Source organism: Hippopotamus amphibius, chromosome 1 (assembly GCF_030028045.1).
Source record: "Hippopotamus amphibius kiboko isolate mHipAmp2 chromosome 1, mHipAmp2.hap2, whole genome shotgun sequence".
Classification (NCBI taxonomy): domain Eukaryota; kingdom Metazoa; phylum Chordata; class Mammalia; order Artiodactyla; family Hippopotamidae; genus Hippopotamus; species Hippopotamus amphibius.
Window position 1 is genome coordinate 188,732,712 of NC_080186.1, and position 22,853 is coordinate 188,755,564.

At 34.0% G+C, this 22,853-nt stretch overlaps 1 protein-coding gene across 12 annotated transcripts in view; it reads right to left on the bottom strand.

Moving 5' to 3' along the window:
• Positions 1-22,853, bottom strand: part of FER (FER tyrosine kinase) — a 460,601-nt gene that overhangs the window by 332,182 nt on the left and 105,566 nt on the right. For 11 of the 12 annotated variants that reach the window (XM_057737769.1, XM_057737780.1, XM_057737781.1 and 8 more), the window contains 3 exons: positions 21,785-21,968; positions 18,782-18,919; positions 18,042-18,161 (listed from right to left, as the gene is read on the bottom strand). In XM_057737769.1, coding sequence (XP_057593752.1) covers positions 18,042-18,161; positions 18,782-18,919; positions 21,785-21,968 — 442 coding nt within the window. Of the gene's footprint in view, positions 1-18,041; positions 18,162-18,781; positions 18,920-21,784; positions 21,969-22,853 lie in introns of those variants that run through there. The other variant, XR_009054203.1, reaches the window with a different exon arrangement.

The window sequence follows — 22,853 nt, forward strand, 5'->3', positions numbered from 1 at the left end:
GTGTTGCCCTCTTTTTACTTTGAAATGGGGTAAGAAGGGAGAAATGAGGTGAAAGCCAGAGAATCCTGATCCACTGTTTAAATCACCTTAGACTGTCTAATCCCATTGATCAGGGATCACTGGCATGTGGCAATTCTAGCAAAGTATATTAAAATCCAAATCTGCTAATACTTTCTACTTCCCTTAGCAATCATTCAGCCTTCTGAGAAATATCACTTCAGCTTTCAATGAGGAATTAAGTATGAAGGTTTTTATATGCGAAACTTGTGGAGCACACGTCAGCTCATTTGTGAGAAGAATGAGGTGGTACTCAAGATTTCTTTTCAAATTTCTAATTTGTGCTAAAACAACTTGAACCCAGAAAGAGAAAGAAACCTCCTACCAGTTTATTAGATTCTCTAAAGAGTTGGAAAGGTCCTAGAAGTTAAAGGCCTGGAAGAGCTAACAATACTTCTCTCTCAGGCAGCTACAATTTACTGCCTCTTACATTGAGCAATAAAGGCTGGAGGAAGAAAGAAAGGAGACCACTATGAGGAAAGGAGACGGAGAGCAGAGAAAAAGGAAAAATAATATTAGTTTCCTCTACTTTTTCTAGCTCTTGATCATGTCAAGAAAATAGTACCTTGTCTTCAGGCTTTAATCTTGTACAGCCTTAGCATATAGATGACTTAATAAATGTGAAAATGGTTTGAAAATTTCAAAGCACTATTTACCATGATGTCATTGTTTTGTACACAAATATAACAGTAACAGTTCAAATGGCTTATTTAAATTTTTAAATTAGATATCATGGTATACTTAAACAATTATGATGCAAAACACTTAAATGTCATAAAATGACACTATCTAAATAAAAAAACTTACAAAAGTGACATGATATTTAACATGTACTAAGTGACAGGCACGATTTTAAGTACTTTAAAAATAAGCACTTAAGGCTTCCTAGGTGGCACAGTGGTTGAGAATCCGCCTGCCAATGCAGGGAACACGGGTTCGATCCCTGCTCCAGGAAGATCCCACATGCCACAGAGCAACTAAGCCCGTGCGCCACAACTACTGAGCCTGTGCTTTAGGGCCCGTGAGCCACAACTATTGAGCCCATGGGCTGCAACTACTGAAGCCCACACACCTAGAGCCTGTGCTCTGCAACAAGAGAAGCCACGGCAATGAGGAGCCTGTGCACCACAACGAAGAGCAGCCTCCACTCACAGCAACTAAAAAAAGCCCGCGCACAGCAAAAAGGGGACCCAACACAGCCAATAAAATAAATTAATTAATTTTAAAAAAAAGCATTTAAATCCATATCACTCTTATTACAATACTATTATTATTTCCATTATCATATGAGGAACTGAAGTACAGAGAGGTTAAGGATCTTCTCCAAGTTCACAGAGTTGGTAAGTGGAAGATCTGGTATTAGAGCCCAGGGAGACTAGACCCTAAGTCTATGATCTTAACAACTAATATCCTCCATCTTAGTAATTCCACCTCATAGAATTTATCCAATACACATGCTTCAACAAGTGCACAAAGATGTAAATACAAGGGTGTCTATTGTGCCACTACTTATACTCACAATAACCAAAGGTGAATTTGGTTTACTATGATGGTAATGACACATAACCTTCAGACACCTCACTTGCATGATACCTTCCAAGGTCTCATACTTAATTTTATATTTGCAAATTTGTATAGTTTTTCTTTTAGATGTTCTCCCTCTCCAAATTTTGTAAGCTTCAGGTTCGACAAAACCTGCATCTGCTGCTGGCAATAAGAAAACCTTAAAATAACATAAATGTCCATCAATAAATACCTAAATTAAATGAATTACATTACACACATAAAAGCAGTAAAACACTTCACACTATTAAGAAGATTTCTTATATGCTAAGAAAAAGATGATGCAAAAGAGTATGCATAGAATAATTCCACTTAAGAAAACAAGTTATATACATGTACATGCTTGTATATGAAAGACAAACTTTTTTCATGAATTCACACTGGAAGGTTGAAATAGGGTCTAAAAAAAAGAGGAAGAACTTTGATTTTCATTGTATATCCTTCTGTAAAATTTTGCAGATTTCATCATCTACATGTATTAGATAATTAGTTGTATTTAAAGATACAAGAGTCTAAAGCAATTATTGTGGATAATAACAAGTTTTCAATACTTGTGACAATACTTTTTATGCCCTCAAACCATTGGCTATCATTATTTAAATCTTATAGCACTCTTAAAGAGACTCAACTTTCAAAAAGATTATAAATTACAAATTCCTAATACTGTCACAATAACTGTGACATTTGGGTTAATAAAATGGAATAAGGGTTACAGTTGCCTGAAGTAAGTTTTCTGACAACTCTTATTCTCAATTACTGCAACATAAATTGAAGAAATAAACTATTTCTTGCGAACTCTTTCTTAAAATACAATTGCAGCAGCACAGCAATTTATGGATGAGCTTCTCTCCCATTACACAAATCTTTATTAGCTTTTCTCAAGATTAAACAGAAGAGGATAGCTCTTAATCAACCAAGCAAAAGTTGTGAATTTCTCCTAATATAAACCTAATCCACCTCAATACAAAAAACCACCTGCCTTCTATGTGATTTGTTTCCCTTAACCAAACTGTCCTTCTAACAAACCATTTGCCTTCTAACATTTTACATATTTCCAAATCTTCCCAACTCACTCACTCAAAAAGTATTCCCCTAACATAGTTCAATATAACCAAAGACCAAAACTGAACTAAGATTATAAATGAAAACAGCCAAAAACAGACATGATAAAAACTGAGGTCCTGCTTAACATGTGAGAGTACTGCATTATTTGTCATTCCATTAATTGACAAGGTTGGTTTGGACAGTTTAATGGGTAAAATTGGTGTCGTTCCATAAAACAGAAGTCAGCAAACATTTTCTGTAAAGGTCTAGAGAGTCAATATTTTAGGCTTTGCCCCCATGAGGCAAAATCAAGTATATTATGTAGGTATTAATATAACAACAAACAAATATTCACAAATATTTTATTGACAAGTTTAAAATATAATAATTATTGGGTACAATTTATCATAACATTGGTCTACTAATAAGGACAGCAATCTTTGGAGGGTGATATTACTTCCTTTCATTGGAATTCAAAGTCAGTGCTTATCAACAAAATCCACTATAATATTCACTTGTAAATGCAGATACATAATGAGATTTTATGTATTTCACTTTGAAAAGATGGGTACTGCCAAATACCAGTATCGATCCATGAGCATATTTTAATTGAGAATATTTATTGCTTAGTAGGCATTTATAAAATTATAATGCATGCTTTTTAGCATGTCATTACATTGCAGATTCACCTCTTCTAATTGAAAGTTAGGTGAGAACTCCTCAACTGCACAGTTAAATGGATTTTGGAATGTCCAAATATTTGTACCATAAGTCCAAAATTCACTGCTGAAAATGTAGTTTGAGTTCAAAAAATACATCAGCTACAAATTTGTTGGGAATGGTGATACTGTTTCATGTGTTAATGTTTGACAGTACAGGGACTATATAAAACTGCCTGACATTACCTTGGATTCAAACAACATTAGTTGTCATCTAAATGACTATACTGAAGTGTAAGTTCTATAATTTTAGGTTGAACTCATTACATAGCTAATTTCCAAAGCTTTTAGAATTCAGTGTTCAATAACAGTGGTTGGGGAAATTCTGATTATTAGAAAAATTTCAATCGTGGCTCTGAGCTCAAAAAAAAAATCACAGTAAAACTTCATCAGTTCTAAATCATCAAAGTCCTATATGATAAGGCAATTCAGGATATTCAGTTTCAATTTCTGACAAAAATCCATGGAACTGACGACAGTCAAGCCCACGAGAGCAAATGAAGTTTACTGTTGACCTTATTGGTTCAATAACCATATGATTAATTTAAAACATTTTCCACAAAGTGTCTGTTATTGAATAATATAGTGAATAACCACAGGATTTAAACAACTAACATTTTCACAAGCTTTGTAAATCTGTTCAACTAAACCTCTTTCTGATCCACACATATTTTTAACACCATCAGCTGTAATACATCTTAACAGATCCTACTTCAGTTTGTACTGAATTAGTGTTTTCTCAACTTTATTGACAATATTCTTGTTTGTAGTTGATCCACACAGGCTGTTCAGTGAAAGTAATTCTTTAGTTGAAATCATTTGTCATTTTTTTAAATTTACTAATGATTTAGCTCCCTTCAAGCAAATGTTCTTGCTGAAAGAGTAATGGTTATAAACAAATTTATTTTCTCTCAACATATTTCTTCAGTTACTGCTATAAAACACTATTTAATTACTTTATCATTGGTAAATGGCTTTCCTTTCTTGGCTAACAAATAAGCCACTCAGAAACTTATTTTGGTTTCATCCTCATTTTCATATTTTATTTTTCTGAAGAAATTCTGCTGAGATGAGGTATTCCAGTTTAACCTTTCTAATTTTTCTGACTAGTGCTCTCCCGTGAGTCGATAATATTGAGATGAGTGTTTAGTCTGGCAACATCAACATATTTTATTTTAGCACAGCCATAGTGCCAGTGCATGATAAATACAATGCTTTGCCATCTAATTCAATAACAAAATAATCCACACTCCACTATGTCTTAAAGTGTGACATCCAAAATCCATTTTCTCTTCTTTTCTTGTTTTGACATGACATGCATGCACTGATAATAAAAAGTAAATAAATGCTGTAGTACAGCAATACATGTGGCATTCAAAACACTGTTGAATTATAACCATGTCACTGTGGTCTGTAGTACGCCAAGCAGCAGTGTGAAGTTATGAGAATGCCATATATGGTCTCTGTCACAACTGCTCAACTCTGCCAGTGTAGCAGGAAAGCACCCATTGACAACAGGTAAATGAATCAGGATGGCTGTGTTCCAATATAACTTTATTTACATACTCTGATGTTAAAACTTCATATAATTTTCATGTATCACAGAATACAGCTCTTCTTTTAATTTGTTTAACCATTTAAAAATGTAAAAAGGAGTCAGCTCATAGACTGCACAAAACAGGTGGCTAGCTGGATTTCACCTACAGGCTACAGTTTGCTGACTCATATCTCACAAAATCCAAGGTAATCACTTTTTCACATAGGGAATTACCATTCTTCAATTAAGAGATCTTATTTATATTCCACTGTAAGAGCTAAACATGTTCTAACTTTGAACTTCTTAAAATGTACTGGAAAACACGAAGCCTGAGGTTGGACTTTACTTTAGAATATAAGACTAGACATTTAACACAATCTTCTAGAATTCAAATATATCCCCTACTGATAGGTAGTAACAACTTATGGTAAAGAGACCTCATTTGAAATTATAAAATTGAGTCAACAAAAGAACTAAACAGGACCTTTACTCTCTTCCATTTTACTAAAATTAATCAAAATTCCTCTTTTGACAGACATTTTAATGTTCATATTTTGGAACAACTTACTATCTTTAACATGCCTTACCTAAACTACAGATTTATAACTCCATTTACCCTGCTTTAAGTTTGCAATAGATCACAAATTGATGCCTCATCTATCCAAAATGCCAAAACCCACACGAGACATTTAAATATATTCTTATAATGTTCAAAATTTTATATACCTGACTTTTTCAAGTTATTTTGATGAACTAAAATTAGAGTCCCAAATTAGTCAATTAAATACTCATTAGATGAGAAAATATTTGCATATATAATCTTAATAAATGTATGATTAAAATCAATAAAATATAGTATCTCTTCCAGCCTTTGGCAAAGAAGGGAGATCCAAAAATAAGGCAGATGTGAAAGGGGTGCTGGAGGCGAAGGAGAGAGGCTATAGATGACAGAGACAAAGGAAGCAACCTCAGATTTAAGCCTGAATGTAATACAACCTGAATGAACGTGTGGCTCGTGCGTGATCTCAGGTGCTAAAAATTATTAGAGGCTGAGAAAGAGACCTCTGCCACATAGCGATCTACCATACAAAAACATTTCCAATAAATAGGAGATAAACAAACAACCTACAAAGAGCTGAGTTGAATTCTCTCTCCATATGTGTATGTGTGTTACCTTTATAATTATAGTCGATAAATAATGAGAGTATGATTAAAAATGCTTTGTGGCACATATTTAGATGTGTAAATGCAGTAACTATCATTTACTATTATATCATAGATTTCCATAAAATCTAAAAGGGGGGCAGGCAGCAACACTATAGTCTTGTTTTGGATATAAATACTAATTGTGTGATAATCTCAAAATCTCCTACATTTATTTGAGAAAGCTCTATATGATACAATAAAGAGCAACCAAGGGAAAAAAAAAAAAAGAGCAACCAAGAATATAAACTACTAAATTTATGAGTGTTTCCCAATGAAAACGATAATTTTTATGCTATGTTTAGGAATCTAAAAAAAAAAAGAAAAAATTTACAGGTGTCTTTTAATGACTGGCAAAGTAAAAGAGAGAACCTCAGGGAAAGGGCATCTCTTTAAACTTCAAATACTTTACAATTCAAGACTAGTCAAGAAGTATGGCAGATCAGAAGAAAAAAGAGAGTCAAAAAGAAATTCCAGTTAGACTTCTGTAAAAATGTTAATTTTCCCCAATAATGCCACATAATTTGAGGAATATAAGTTCATTAGAAAAATTTAACAAAAAAGACATTCTTTACATATGAATGATATTCAAGTACAGCAGTAGTCCTTAGCCACTTTGGGTTAAGAAGCCCTCTGAAAATTTGTACACACTCTCCCCGCTGAAAGTAAAACACACATTTCTATAAGAAGTTTTAGTGGGATACAGCAGATTTTTTAACCCTGTCTGCATGTTAAAATTACCTGGAAAGTTTACAGAAAATTCCAAAGCCTGGATCTAACTCTCAGAAAACCTGATTTAATTGGTTTGAGTCGGGTCCCAGGCATCAACATTTTTTAAAGCTCCCTAAGTAATCCTAACATGAAGCCAGAGATGAGATCTGCTATGCAGAAACTCCCTGAAATCTCTCCATAAAACCATCTTCATTCACTCATTCAACAAAGATGTCAATAAATCACCCTCAACATCTGACATCTAGTAAAGAATTCTGAAGAGTCCAAGAGAAATGCAAACCAATTTCTTCTTTGTTTCACAGTCACTACTCATCAGCAGTCTGACAGATTGCCAGTATGACTTCTATTTACAGAAAAATTCTCCAGAAGTCAAAAATTAATAATTCTTCCTTCCAAATGAATATAACTTTTCACAAAGGATAGGGTCACTGATCACTTAAACAAACATAAAGGAGTGTAAAACAAAAAGAAAAATGTTTCTGAAGTTTTCTTTAATACCATTCTTTATTAATGCATTAGAGCTTTTAGATGGGCTAAGAAAAAATGTGGAACACAAAGAAGCATAGGCCATAAAATACTACCCTTTCAAAAGAGCTTTGAGAGTGTTCTATTCTAAAACTACATAAAGCAATGTGACTAAGGAACAAATGCATAGTGAAAGGATAAGGAACTAACATAATGGGAAGGAAAATAAATAGCTAATAGTTTAGAGAGAGTCATGCTAACATAAAATAAGTTTTTAAATAAAACTAAAAGATATGAGAAATAAAACCACATTTATTTAACATTATTGTAAATACTGGTCCCAACATGTTTCCCTACATACCCCATTGATTCACCTCCATTCCTAAATATGTTCTATGCATATACAAACATACATGTACTTTTTTATTAATAGACTCATTCCATAAATACTATTCTATAACTTGCTCTTGCTCTTTATCATATACCTGGTGATCTTTCCATACAAGCATATATAAAAACCTATGTTACTCTATTTAAAACCCAAATAATATGGAAAAAGTGTGGGATTAGTATAGACCTACCATAATTGATTTAACCAATCCCTTACTGATGAATATTTAGTGTTTCCAGTGTTTTGCCAAAACAAAGACCTGTATAATAAAAAGTGAGAAAGTTTAACCTACAAATTGTTTGAATGTTTTTGTGTATACTATATTTAATAATTAATGAAGGTGACATAAAATTATACCTTGTAAAAGTTTTCTTTTCATATTTTGGAACTAACAAAAAATTTTCAGATCTCAAATATATCCAAAGCCCCTGAAAAAACCTAAGCATTGTGCTCAGAGTCCTTAATGTATAAAACCACCCCAAGCAGTAATTTAAAAAATAAAAACAGAAACCAATACATAGAAATACATAAGACCCCAAATAGCCAAAACAAGAAGAACAGAGCTGGAAGAATAATGTTCCCAAGCTATACTACAAAGCTACAGTAGTCCAAATATTATGGTACTGGCACAAAAACAGACACATCAATGGAACAGAATAGACAGCCCAGAAGTAAACCCACATACTTATGGTCAATTAATCTATGACAAAGGAGACAAGAACATACAATGGAGAAAAGACAGTCTCTTCAATAAGTGGTGCTAGGAAAACAAAACAGCTACTTAAAGATTGAAATTAGAACATTCTCTACTATCATATACAAAAATAAACTCAAAATGGATTCAAGACCTAAATGTAGGAGAGGAAACCATAAAACACCTAGAGGAAAACACAGGCATAATACTTTCACATAAATCACAGAAATATTTTTTTGGATCTGTCTCCTAAAGCAAAGGAAATAAAAGCAAAAATCAACAAACAGGACCTAATTAAACTTAAAAGCTTTTGCATGGCAAAGGAAACCATCGACAAAACAGATAACCCACTGAATGGAAGAAAATATTCGCAAATGATATGACCAATAACTGGTTAGTAATCAACATTTATAAACAACTCATACAACTCAACATCAAAAAAACAAACAACCCAATTTAAATATGGGCAGAAGACCTGAATAGACATTTTTTCAAAGACAACATGCAGATGACCAGCAGACACATGAAAAGATGCTCAACATCACTAATCAAGGGAAATGCAAATCAAAACCACACTAAGGTATCACCTCACACCTGTCATAATGGCTATCATCAAAAATAACACAAATAACAAATATTGGCAAGGATGTGGAAAAAGGGAACCCTCATATACTGTTGGTGGGAATGTCAGTTGGTACAACTACTGTGGAAAACAGCATAGAGGTTTCTCAAAAAAATAAAAGCAGATCTACCATATGACCCAGTAATTCCATTTGTGGGTATATATCTGAAAAAATGAAAATGCTAATTTGAAAAGATACATGTATCCCCACGTTTATAGCCACATTTGACAATTGCCAAAATATGGAAGCAACCAAAGCGTCCGTCAAAGATGAATGGATTAAAAAAGATGTGGTAGAAAGGAATACTACTCAGCCATAAAAAAGAATGAAATGTTGCCATTTGCATAACATGGATGGACTTGGAAGTTATTTGCTAAGTGAAATAAGTCAGACAGAGAAAGACAAATACTGCACGAGCCCTTGTCTAAGCCCTACCCCCACAGCCAATGCCTTTTCAGGGTTTTTTTTTTCTTTTTCTTTTTTTTTCTTCCCACCTCCTCACTTCAGCTACTGCAGTTGTTTTACCTTCCAGTTGTTGCTCCATCTTTTTTAGTTTTTCTTTTTCCTTTTTGATTTTTTTGTTTTCTGCTCCACACGGTTTGTGGGATCTTGATTCACAAGCCCAGGGTCAGGCCTGAGCTCCTGAGGTGGGAGCTCTGAGTCCAAAACATTGGACTAACAGGAAACCCAGATCCTAGGGAATATTCATCAGAGTGAGGTCTCCCAGAGGTTCTCACCTCAACACCAAGACCCAGCTATACTCAACAGCCTACAAACTCCAGTGCTTGAAAACTCAGGCCAAACACCCAGTGGGACAGGAACACAATCCCACCCATCCAAAGTGGGGGGAAAATGAGATGACAAAAAACTTATGTCACAGATGAAGGAACAAGGTAAAAATACACAGGATCAAATAAATGAAGAGGAAATAGGAAAACTGCCGGAAAAAGAATTCACAGTAATGATAGTAAAGATGATCCAAAATCTTGATAACAAAATAGAGAAAATACAAGAAACAGTTAATAAAGACTCAGAAGAACTAAACAGCAAACAAACAGGAATAGATAACAAAATAACCAAAATTAAAAACACTCTAGATGGTATAAACAGCAGAATAACTGAAGCAGAAGAACGAATAAGTGAGTTGCAAGACAGAATGGGGCAAATAACTGTCACAGAGTGGGAAAGAGAAAAAAGAATAAAAAGAATGGAAGACCGTCTCAGAGACCTTGGTGACAACATTAAGCACACCAACATTCAAATCATAGGTATCCCAGAAGAAGAAGAAAAAAAAAAAAGCTTTTGAGAGAATATTTGAAGAGGTTATAGTGGAAAACTTCCCTAACATGGAAAAGGAAATAATTAATCAAGTCCAAGAAGCGTAGAGAGTCCCATACAGAATAAACCCAAGGAGAAATACACCAAGGCACATATTAATCAAACTAATGAAAATTAAACACAAAGAAAAAATATTAAAAGCAGCAAGAGAAAAGCAACAAATAACATATAAGGAAAACCCATAAGGATAACAGCTGATCTTTCTGCAAGAACTCTGCAGGTCAGAAGGGAATGGCAGGATATACTGAAAGTCCTGAAAGAGAAAAACCTACAGCCAAGAATACACTACCCAGTAAGAATCTCATTCAGATTTGACGGAGAAATCAAAAGCTTTACAGACAAGCAGAAGTTAAGAGAATCAGCACCACTAAGCCAGCCTTACAACAACTGCTAAAGAAACTTTTCTAGGCAGGAAATACAAGGGAAGGAAAAGACCTACAAAAACAAACCCAAACAATTAAGAAAATGGTAATAGGAACATACATGTCAATAATCACCTTACATGTAAATGAATTAAATGCTTCAACCAAAAGACACAGACTGGCTGAATGGAAACAAAAACAAGATCCATACATATGCTGTCTACAAGAAACCCACTTCAGACTAAGGGACATATACAGACTGAAAGTAAAGGGATGGAAAAAGATATTCCATGCAAATGGAAGGCAAAAGAAAGCTGGAGTAGCAATACTCATATCAGACAAAGTAGACTTTAAAGTAAAGACCATTACAAGAGACAAGGAAGGACACTACATAATGATCAAGGGATCCATCCAAGAAGAACATATAACAATTGAAAATATCTATGCACCCAACATAGGAGCACCTCAATACATAAGGCAAATGCTAACAGCCATAAAAGGGGACATCAACAGGAACACAATAATAGTAGGAGACCTTAACACCCCACTTACATCACTGGACAGATCATCCAAACAGAAAATAAATAAGGACACACAAGCTTTAAATGACACATTAGACCATCTCTACTTAACTGATATTTATAGGACATTCCATCCCAAAACTACAGAATACACTTTCTTCTCAAGTGCACATGGAACATTCTCCAGGACAGAAGACATCTTGGGTCACAAATCAAGCCTTGGTAAATTCAAAAAAAGTGAAGTAGTATCAAGCATCTTCTCTGACCACAAAGCCATGAGACTAGATATCAATTACAGGACAAAAGCTGTAAAAAATACAAACACATGGAGACTAAACAATACGCTATTAAACAACCAAGAGATCAATGAACAAATCAAAGAGGAAATCAAAAAATACCTAGAAACAAATGACAATGAAAACACAACAACCCAAAACCTATGGGATGCAGCAAACGCAGCTCTAAGAGGGAAGTTTATAACAATACAGTCCTACCTCAAGAAACAAGAAAAATATCTAATAAACAACCTAAACTTACACCTAAAACAACTGGAGAAAGAAGAACAAAAAAACCTCAAAGTGAGCAGAGGGTAAGAAATCATAAGGATCAGATCAGAAATAAATGAAAAGGAAATGAAGGAGACAGTAGCAAAGATCAATGAAACTAAAAGCTGGTTCTTTGAGAAGATAAACAAAATTGATAAACCACTAGCCAAACTAGTCAGGAAAAAAAAGGGAGAAGACACAAATCAACAGAATTAGAAATGAAAAAGGAGAAGTAACAATGGACCCCGCAGAAATACAAAAGATGATGAGAGACTACTACAAGCAACTATATGCCAATCAATTGGACAACCTGGAAGAAATGGATACATTCTTAGAAAAGGACAATCTTCCAAGACTGAACCAGGAAGAAATAGAAAATATGAACAGACCAATCACAAGTATGGAAATTGAGACTGTGATTAAAAATCTCCCAACAAACAAATGCCCAGGGCCAGAACGATTCACAGGTGAATTCTATCAAACACTTAGAGAAGAGCTAACACCTATCCTTCTCAAACTCTTCCAAAATATAGCAGAAGGAGGAACACTCCCAAACTCATTCTAGGAGGCCACCATCACCCTGATACCAAAACCAGGCAAAGATGGCACAAAAAAAGAAAATTACAGACCAATATCACTGATGAATACAGATGCAAAAATCCTCAACAAAATACTAGCTAACAGAATCCAACAGCACATTAAAAAGATCATACACCATGATCAAGTGGGGTTTATCCCTGGAATGCAAGGATTCTTCAATATGCAAATCAATCAATGTGATACATCATGTTAACAAACTGAAGGATAAAAAACATATGATCATCTCAATAGATGCAGAAAAAGCTTTTGACAAAATTCAATATCCATTTATGATAAAAACTCTCCAGAAAATGGGCATAGAAGGAAATTACCTCAACATAATAAAAGCCATATATGAAAAACCAACAGCCAACACCATTCTAAATGATGAAAACTGAAAGCATTCCCTCTAAGAACAGGAACAAGACAAGGGTGCCCACTCTCACCATTATTATTCAACATAGTTTTAGAAGTTTTAGCTGCAGCAATCAGAGAAGAAAATGAAATAAAAGAAATCCAAATTGGAAAAGAAGAAGTTAAACTGTCACTCTTTGCAGATGACATGATATTATACATAGAAAACTCTAAAGATTCTACCAGAAAACTGCTAGCACTAATCGATGAATTTAGTAAAGTAGCAGGATACAAAATTAATGCACAGAAGTCTCTTGCATTCTTATACACTAACAACAAAAGATTAGAAAGAGAAATTAAGGAAACTCTCCCATTTACCACTGCAACAAAAAGAATAAAATATCTCGGAATAAACCTACCTAAGGAGGCAAAAGACCTGTATGCAGAAAACTATAAGACATTGATGAAAGAAGTCAGAGACGATACAAACAGATGGAGGGACATACCATGTTCTTGGATTGGAAGAATCAATATTGTGAAAATGACTATCTTACCCAAAGCAATTTACAGATTCAACGCAATTCCTTTCAAATTACCAACGGCATGTTTCACAGAAGTAGAAAAAGAAACCTTACGATTTGTATGGAAATGCAAAAAACCCCAAATAGCCAAAGCAATCTTGAGAAGGAAAGACAGAGTTGGTGGAATTAGGCTTCCTGACTTCAAACTATACTACAAGGCCATAGTGATCAAGACAGTATGGTACTGGCACAAAAATAGAAAGGGAGATCAATGGAACAGAATAGAGAACCCAGAGGTAAGCCCAAGCACATATGGGCACCTTATCTTTGACAAAGGAGGCAAGAAAATACAATGGAAAAAAGACAGCATCTTCAATAAGTGGTGCTGGGAAAATTGGACAGCTACATGTAAAAGAATGAAATTAGAATACTTCCTAACACAATACACAAAAATAAACTCAAAATAGATAAAGACCTACATGTAAGGCCAGACTATAAAACTCCTAGAGGAAAACATAGGCAGAACACTCTATGACATCCATCAAAGCAAGATCCTTTTTGACCCACCTCCTAGAATCATGGAAATAAAATCAAGAATAAACAAATGGGACCTCATGAAACTTAAAAACTTCTGCACAGCAAAAGAAACCATAAACAAGATGACAGTCCTCAGAATGGGAGAAAATACTTGCCAATGAAGCAACGGACAAAGGAGTAATCTCCAAAATATACAAGCTGCTCATGCAGCTTAATACCAAAAAAGCAAATAACCCAATCCACAAATGGGCAGAAGACCTAAATAGACATTTGTCCAAAGAGGACATGCAGATGGCCAACAAACACATGAAAAGATGCTCAACATCACTAATCATTAGAGAAATGCAAGTCAAAGCCACAATGAGGTATCACCTCACACAGGTCAGAATGGCCATCATCAAAAAATCTTGAAACAATAAATATTGGAGAGGGTGTGGAGAAAAGGGAACCCTCCTGCACTGTTGGTGGGAATGTAAGTTGGTACAGCCACTATGGAAAACAATTTGGAGGTTCCTTAAAAAACTAAAAAGAGAACTACCATATGACCCAGTAATCTCACTAGTGGACATATACCCAGAGAAAACCATAATCCAAAAAGAAACATGTACCACAGTGTTCATTGCAGCACTATTTACAATAGCCAGGACATGGAAGCAACCCAAATGCCCATTAACAGATGAATGGATAAAGGAGATGTGGCACATATATGCAATTGAATATTACTCAGCCATAAAAAGGAACGAAATTGAACTATATGTAACGAGGTGGACAGACCTAGAGACTGTCATACAGAGAGAAGTAAGCCAGAAAGAGAAAAACAAATACCATATGTTAACTCACATATATATGGAATCTGAAGAAACAGTACTGATGAATCCAGTGACGGGCAAAAGTGGAGATGCAGATGTAGAGAATGGACTGGAGGACACAGGGTTGGCGAGGGGGGTGGCGAAGGGGAAGCTGGGATGAAGTGAGAGAGTAGCATAGACATAGATACAATACCAAATGTAAAATAGCTAGTGGGAAGTTGCTGTATAACAAGGGGAGATCAACTTGATGATGGGTGATGCTTTAGAGGGTCAGCACAGGGAGGGTGGGAGGGAGTCACAGGAGAAACGGTATATGGGAATATATGTATAAATACAGCTGATTCACTTTGGTGTACCTCAAAAGCTGGTACAAGAGTGTAAAGCAATTATATTCCAACAAAGAGCTAAAAAAAAAAAAAAAAAAGAATGATATGTTGCCATTTGCATACAACATGGATGGACCTGGAAAGTATTTGCTAAGTGAAATAAGTCAGACAGAGAAAGACAAATACTGTATGATATCACTCATATGTGTAATCCCAAAAATATAACAAACTAGTGAATATAATGCAAAAGAAACAGACTTACAGATATAGAGAGCTAACTAGCACTTACAAGTGAGGAGACAGAACGGGGGAGGGACAATATGGGGTAGGGGATTAAAATGAACGAACTATTAAGCATGAAATAAGCTATAAGAATATACAGCACAACATTGGAAATATAGCCAATATTTAATAACAACTAAATCGAGTATAACCTTTAAAAATTGTGACTCATTATACTATGCCCCTGTAACTTATATAATATTGTAAATCAACTATACTTCAATTAAAAAAAATACTAATATATAGTACTATCAGGATTCAGACCCAACCAACTCACTATATTAAGCTTGTACATATATCTTTGTATACTTGTATGCTAAAGTCCTAGAAGTGGAATTTCTAAGTCAAACGGTATTTTCAAGTTGAATTTTGATGCATATTGCCAAATTATTCTCCCAAAAGCTTATATTAATTTATATTTCTGCCAAGACTTTATAAGAAGGCTTATTTCCCTATATCCTACACAACACTAGATACTATCAAATTACATAATACTTGCCACTCTGGTAGTTGAAATAGCTTCTTTTTAGAAAAAAATGTATATTTTTTTAATTGTCACAGGATTACTGGTCATTTGTATTTATTTTTCCAGAAACTATGTGTTAATTTCATTCATTTCTATTGCACATAACATTCCAACATAAACAACAAAATTATCACATCAATGCCTCAGGAAAGAAAAGATATAAGTTTAAATTTAATACACTAATATTATGGTAAAAAGAAAGATTTTCTTCTTACATTACATTAAAATATATATACACACACATATATATATACATTATATATATGTTTTAATGGAATTAACTTAGATAATTTTAACAGTGCCAACAGACACACTGAATAACTCATTCTTGGAATAAAATTCTTGAAAAAATCTTAAACTCATATCCTGAATTTAGACACTATTCAACAAAATGTAGCTAAAGTTTTGCCTCAGTAAGAGGTAAGCAATTAAATCTTCTATCACATTATCAAAGATTTATTATCTTTAATTTATTGCATTTTTATTCATTGCTTCATCACTGTAATTAAGAAATAATGATTTATGAATATAACTAGCTTTGCTCTAATTACAGCCTAAAAAAGCAATAAAACAAATTCTTCTTTGGTCACAAAAATCTCTTATTTTACATAAGCTTATAACAGGTAGCTATTTTTACTTTTACCTCATAATACTCCAATATCTATATGCTTATTCTTTCTTGGTGTATTAAAATAAATTGATCAATTGTAGCATAAACTCCTTGAAAGTATTAAACCCTGCAACCTTAAACACACAGTAAATATATTTTGACGAATGAATTATTTGGGAGCAATATTATGATTTAAAAAAACAAGAGTAATTTATGTCACGTTCCTTCACCAAGCAGCACAAGAATTAAGGAATGGAATTTGTTACTGCACAAGGATTGAGAAACTCCACAATCCATTTTATGAGATGCATCAACTCTATTGTTAAAAGCAGAGTTTCTCAACCTTGGCACTACTGACATTTTTGGCAGATAATTCTTTGTTGTAGGAGGCTGTCCTGTAAACTGTAGGCTGCTTAGCAGCATCCATGGCCTCTACCTTCCCATCTGATAAATAAAAATGTCTCAGACATTGTCAAATGTCCCCTAGGAACAAAAATTGCCCAGGCTAAGAACCACTCGTTTGGAGATAGCTAACACTGTAACAGTATATCTAAAGTAAAAGAGAGATGCCTGAGAAGGGTCTCAAAACTTGAAAAATAGCTTCAAGAATCACATTATGGCTGCTCAGAAAGACCCTCTAATGCAGGGCACTCCCATGCCTCCATTCCTCCCATCAATGGCCAGTCCACCATAACTATTAAGCCTTCATCTTGAACAAGGTAATTCAACAGGCATTTGTTAGTTTCTTCAATCCCATCTTGCCAACTTTAAAGACATTAAACCCCTTACCAAGAGCTAGTCCTAGGATCCTACCACTTAATTATCTGTAACACTGCAACGTTACTGAACAATAGAAGGGAGATTTGTTTAATTATGTAGATAGGGACTTTTGGCTGAGTCTTTTGAGGTAAAATTTCAACAAGTCAGATAATATAACATGTCCAATACACAAGAGAAAATGAGTATGTAATCAGTTCTAGCTGTAGTTCTCACACAGTTATTGGTACATACAACACTTATTAATAAATATAAGCTTCTTTGTGTTGCTCCTGAAGAAAATCAGGAGATAGTTAAATATCTTATACTTTAAAAGTAGAATGCCTTAATTATGTTTTCTAAATTTTAAAATGTACTATTAATAGCCTTTAATGTTTGAAAAGGACAAAAAACACATTAAGATTTCTCAAAACTCATTTAAAATTTTATGCAATAACAAAAAATGAAAAGAATTGATATAATAGCTTATAACAGAAGATATTTTGCTTAAAGAGAAAAGAATCCAAAAGTCAAATTTTTATACTAAATACTTCTGACATCTATAAGTCTCTTCTTATCTCTAACATTCATTGTCCTCATTTCCAAAAAGGTTCTGCCAGTGAGAGAATGAAATGGGATAAAAAAAAATTACATACATTTTGGAAAAAATAAAGCGTTATTCCAATATAAGATATCAGCAATAACTAGGCAAATGAATGTAACATCATACAGAATTTTGATTTTCAGAATTACCAAAATTAGTGATGATAATTGGTAAAGTTAACATATTTCTCAAAACATTTCACCCTGACCAAACAAAAATCAGTTCATGTTTAATTTACTTTTCATGACTTCCAAGAAAATAAAAATTAGAATTTTAAATCTGATAAAGGTTAACTATAAATAGTAACACTAATATTTAAGCTTCATCTTTTCTAAATACTTACATTACTTGCAAACTTTCTGCTGTTAAATTATTCCACATAATCTCATTTGCCTGTAGATTTTCATTTTCTTCTAGTAAGGAAGTATCAAACTCAATTTCTTGCTCCTTAGCAGCCGTTGTTCTAGTAAAGTATGCCAAATAATTTTGATCAGTATGAATATACCATCAAAATATGTCTTAGTACACACCAAAGGCAGAATATTTGTTCTTATTTAAAATTATGTTAACAAAGTAGAGTAAAAACAAATAGAATAAACCAAACTAAATCTTAGACCTCAAAGATCTAGTCAAGTAATTTCAGCTTAGTTTCCTCATTTGTAAAATACAGGTATTAACCTGCTTTATCCCTTCCTCAATGGTAATGAGTATAAAATAAGATGATGCATGCATGAGAAAATAATTGATGTATTATCACTATCAAGTTTAATATAAACAGAAAACCACAGGTTTATTATTATTATATAATTGTTAAAAAGAAAATACAAATTCATGGATTAAACAGGTTTAAGCAGTGATGTAGTAAAAACTGAAAAACTTTTAAAGATCATTATATAAATAAAAGTTATCATCATTGAGATAGGACTTTGAAAATAGTTAAAAACAGACAAATTAATATGAAATAGCCTATTTCCTAACAAGCTCTACAATATTTCTTATTTTAATTCAGTTAAATATTATATGGTTAAGAAAAAAGTAATACTGTCACAAATACTGAAAGAAGAATGAAAATGTCATACACACCTGTGAACATCTATGAAATTATTGTATTCTGTGCTAGGGTCTATCTGTTCAACCGACATCTGAATCTCTTTATGGACATTCACTATTTCCTCTGTAACCAGACTGGTTATCTGGCTGTATTCATCAAATATACCTTTTCTGAAAAGAAAAACAAAATTTTATAACATTTTAAAGTTTTATCAGGGAAACATAGGCCCAAAAAGGACTTAGAACAATAAGAAATATAATGCCAATTTTTACAGATGGTGATTTAACACACCACCTTATGTCATATACATGGATAGTGAAGAGATTATACAAATGTACAGATTAACAACTTACATTTGACATGATATAAGAATTGCAAATGATCTAGAGTAAGGCAATACATTTTCCAATATCTACCTAACATATCCAAAGTGTACGCCAATGCTGATCACTTTCTGTTTCTAAATATTACCAGAGAAATGCTGATACTGTAACATGGAACTGTGGATTAACTCCTGTCTCTTTAATATTTCTTTCAGTATCTGCCACTTCCTCACATGCCCTAGCTCTTGGCTCTTCTCTTGCTCCTGGGCCTCTGCTCTTTTTCATATTATACTTAGAGAGTTTAATTGGTTTATACCTTCAATGACATTTCAATCTCTTCTCCTGACTGCCAGTCAGTAGCAAAAATGATCACAAAAGTTATCAGGCTTACCGAATAAATGCAAAAGGAAAAACTATTCCATTGCAAAGACCCAATACCCAACTTAAGAATGCTATACTAGGGACTCCCCTGGTGGTCCAGTGGTTGGCAGTCCACCTTCCAATGTAGGGAACGTGAGTTCAATCCTTGGTTGGGGAACTAGTATCCCCCATGCCGTGGGGCAACTAGCCCGCAAACCGCAACGAAGATCCTGCATGCCACAACTAAGACCCAACATAGGTAGATAGATAGATAGATACACAGATACATAGATAGGTACATAGACAGACAGACAGACAGAGATAAGAATGTTATATTGTAAAAATATATCATTGCTCATTAGTAGCCTTTAAAAATGTGGACAGACAAGCTTATCCTGCATATATCCAAATAAATACAAAGCCTTGTTTGTTTTTCTTTTCCAAAATCATCACTCATAAAAAGTAATCCTTAGAAAACCTCTCTTACTATGAAGCATTCTCTCAATTACTCTATTTTGAATACCAAAATACTGTTTGGGTTAAAAAAAATTAAATTCAAACTGGCTTCAGGCAATGCTAGCTTTAGAATGATTATAGAAATCACCAGACAGAATTAAAAGAGGGAGGCAGAGAAACTTATTACAGATTTAGTAAGTATCTTTGGGGTTATGATCTCACAATTGAAAGTTCTGAATGATATTAAAGTAAATGAGACTATCTAGATAATTCTTAAAAAGCAATACAGTAAGGGGTTATGATGTGGAGATCATTATCACTCATCTTTAAGACAAATGGGGAAAAAAAGGAAGAAATCTAATGTATGAATGAGTATTTGTGAAACAGGATTCAATTTCAGTGATATTATCATGCTTGGATTTTTTTAAATGCTAGATCTAAAAGAAAGAATGTATTAAAAAATAAAGATAGGGACTTCCTAGGTGGCACAGTGGTTAAGAATCCACCTGCTAATGCAGGGGACATGGGTTTGATCCCTGCTCCAAGAAGATCCCACATGCCAGAGAAACTAAGCCCGTGTGCCACGACTATCGAGCCTGTGCTCTAGAGCCCATGTGCCGCAACTACTGAAGCCCACGTGCCTAGAGGCCATGCTTCACAAAAACAGAAGCCACCACAAGGAGGAGCCCACGCATCAAAACAAAGATTGGCCCCCACTCGCCACAACTAAAGAAAGCCCCAACCAGTGTGCAGCAAGAAAGACCCAATGCAGCCAATAAATAAATAAATTTATTTTTAAAAATAATAAATAAATAAAAAATAATCTAAAAGTAAAAAATAAAGATAATACACTGTGAAACTATTATATGTCTCACAAAAGGATGTTTTCGTGATGATTAAGATACTATTATTGAAGACATATGGAGAGTTTAAGAAAATATTGATTCACAAAATTTAAGTAGGAAAGGAAATGTTTATAGATCAACAATATGTAATTTAAAGTAGACATAACTAACTTATGAATTAAATATTTTAAGTAGACATTTCCCTACTTTATCAATACCCTTAAAATTTGACATATTCAAATTGACTAAAAACACTTTATCTTTTTATTGGGAAATGGGGGATCACCTAAACCAGCAAATAAAGGAGATGAAATCTACCAAACGGTGGCCTACTGAATTGATGTGTATCATAAACATGTATGCATTTGAATTACTGACCAACGTTGTTAGCTCCTTGAAGGCAAAAACTGTGACCTACTCATCTCTACACCCCCAAGCACCAGCATGCTTTGCATACAGCAGTACTTCAATAAACATTTGTTCATTTTAATCTCATACAACAAAAAGTGATCAAATAAACCAAAAAATTATTTCCTTTGGGCTTATCAGTTGCTCAAGATTTAAACACCCAATCCTCTGGAGATAGATATCCACTTCTTAACACTTGTCAAGGGAATTCCCTGGCGGTCGAGTGTTTAGGAATCCACGCTTTCACTGCTGAGGGCCCAGGTTTGATCCTTGGTTGGGGAACTAAGATCCTACAAGCTGTGTGGCACAGCCAAAAAAAAAAAAAAAAACTAACACTTGTTAAACTAAAGTTTGTTTGTTTGTTTTCATTCAAATTTCCAGCTAACTGGAGTAAAACAAAAACATACAAAAAGAAGAGCCATTCTTGGGACTAGCTAGAAGGTTGTGGAGATGAGTGAACATAAACTGAAGGGATATCAGAAGGAAAATCAAGAAGGACCAAGGTAGAAGAGGTGTGAAATACCCACTGAGTTAGTTCAATGATGCAGCTTACAATTTTTATATGAAAGTTTAAACAGCAGAAAAAATAATGTTAAAATCATTTTATGAAGGGATTTTATATCAAGCAGGAAATGTATCTTACAGTGCTTTTATCATTTCTTCTTGCATCTTTTGTAAGGAATCCAGAAGCAGAGGAAGTGTAGTGTCATAATACTGATGCTGATGAAGCTGTGCCCCTTTTAATGCCAATACATACTGATTATGCAACATATGAAGTTTCATTGTGGCTTTGTCGTAACGTTCCTTAGCCTTTTCAGTTTCTTTCCCTGAAAACAACATTGAATAAAGTTAGCAAAGAGATAATTTCAAAAGTTCTAGCTTCACTATGTGCAGAGTTACCACTATTTCATGTTATCTCATACATTTTATGAAGAATCAAAAGGTTACTGAACATATACATGTTTATATGCCAGTACTGTTTATTTGCCAGTACTTTGTACAAAGGATCCTCTGTAGGAAGCATTCACTGCAGTAGATGTTTGATGAATAAAGGTTAATGCACAATTTTTTGAAAATTTGTGCAGATATATGACCCTTCTCATCTTCAAGGAGCTTACACCAAATTGGAACAACAGTGCATGTGAAATTGTATAACCAAGAAAACAAGAAAGTTTGCAAATACTGTTAAATTTTGAGGTCTATGTTTGAGATATCAATTAAGACCAAGGAAGTCAGAGGAGATTTTGTGGAGAAAACAAACCTTAAAAGACAGGGCAAGTCTGGAAAATTATAAGAAAGACAGGATAGACAATAGTTTCTCCCTCTCACCCTCTCTCTCTCCATTTCTTCCTTCCTTCCATTCAATAAATATTATTCACTGCTCACACCCAGGAACTGTGCTAGACATTGGGAACTCAGTACCTGGCAAAACAGAGTCTTTGACATACAGCCCATGGTCTGGTGATTTGGAATACTGAATGAAAACATGAAGAGAATAAGCAATGTTATGTAAGCAATAAGCTATAAACTCAAAGCTATAAGCTCAAAGAGAGCAAGTTTTGAGGAAATGAATGAAATACGTCTGTATAGGTAGGGCAGTTTAAGGTTGTGAATGACAGAAATCAAGCAGAGAAATTTAGACTTGATGCAGAAGAAATCTAGGAGATGATAATTTTATGAACTAAAACTTTTTGGGGTTCCTTTACTAAAAT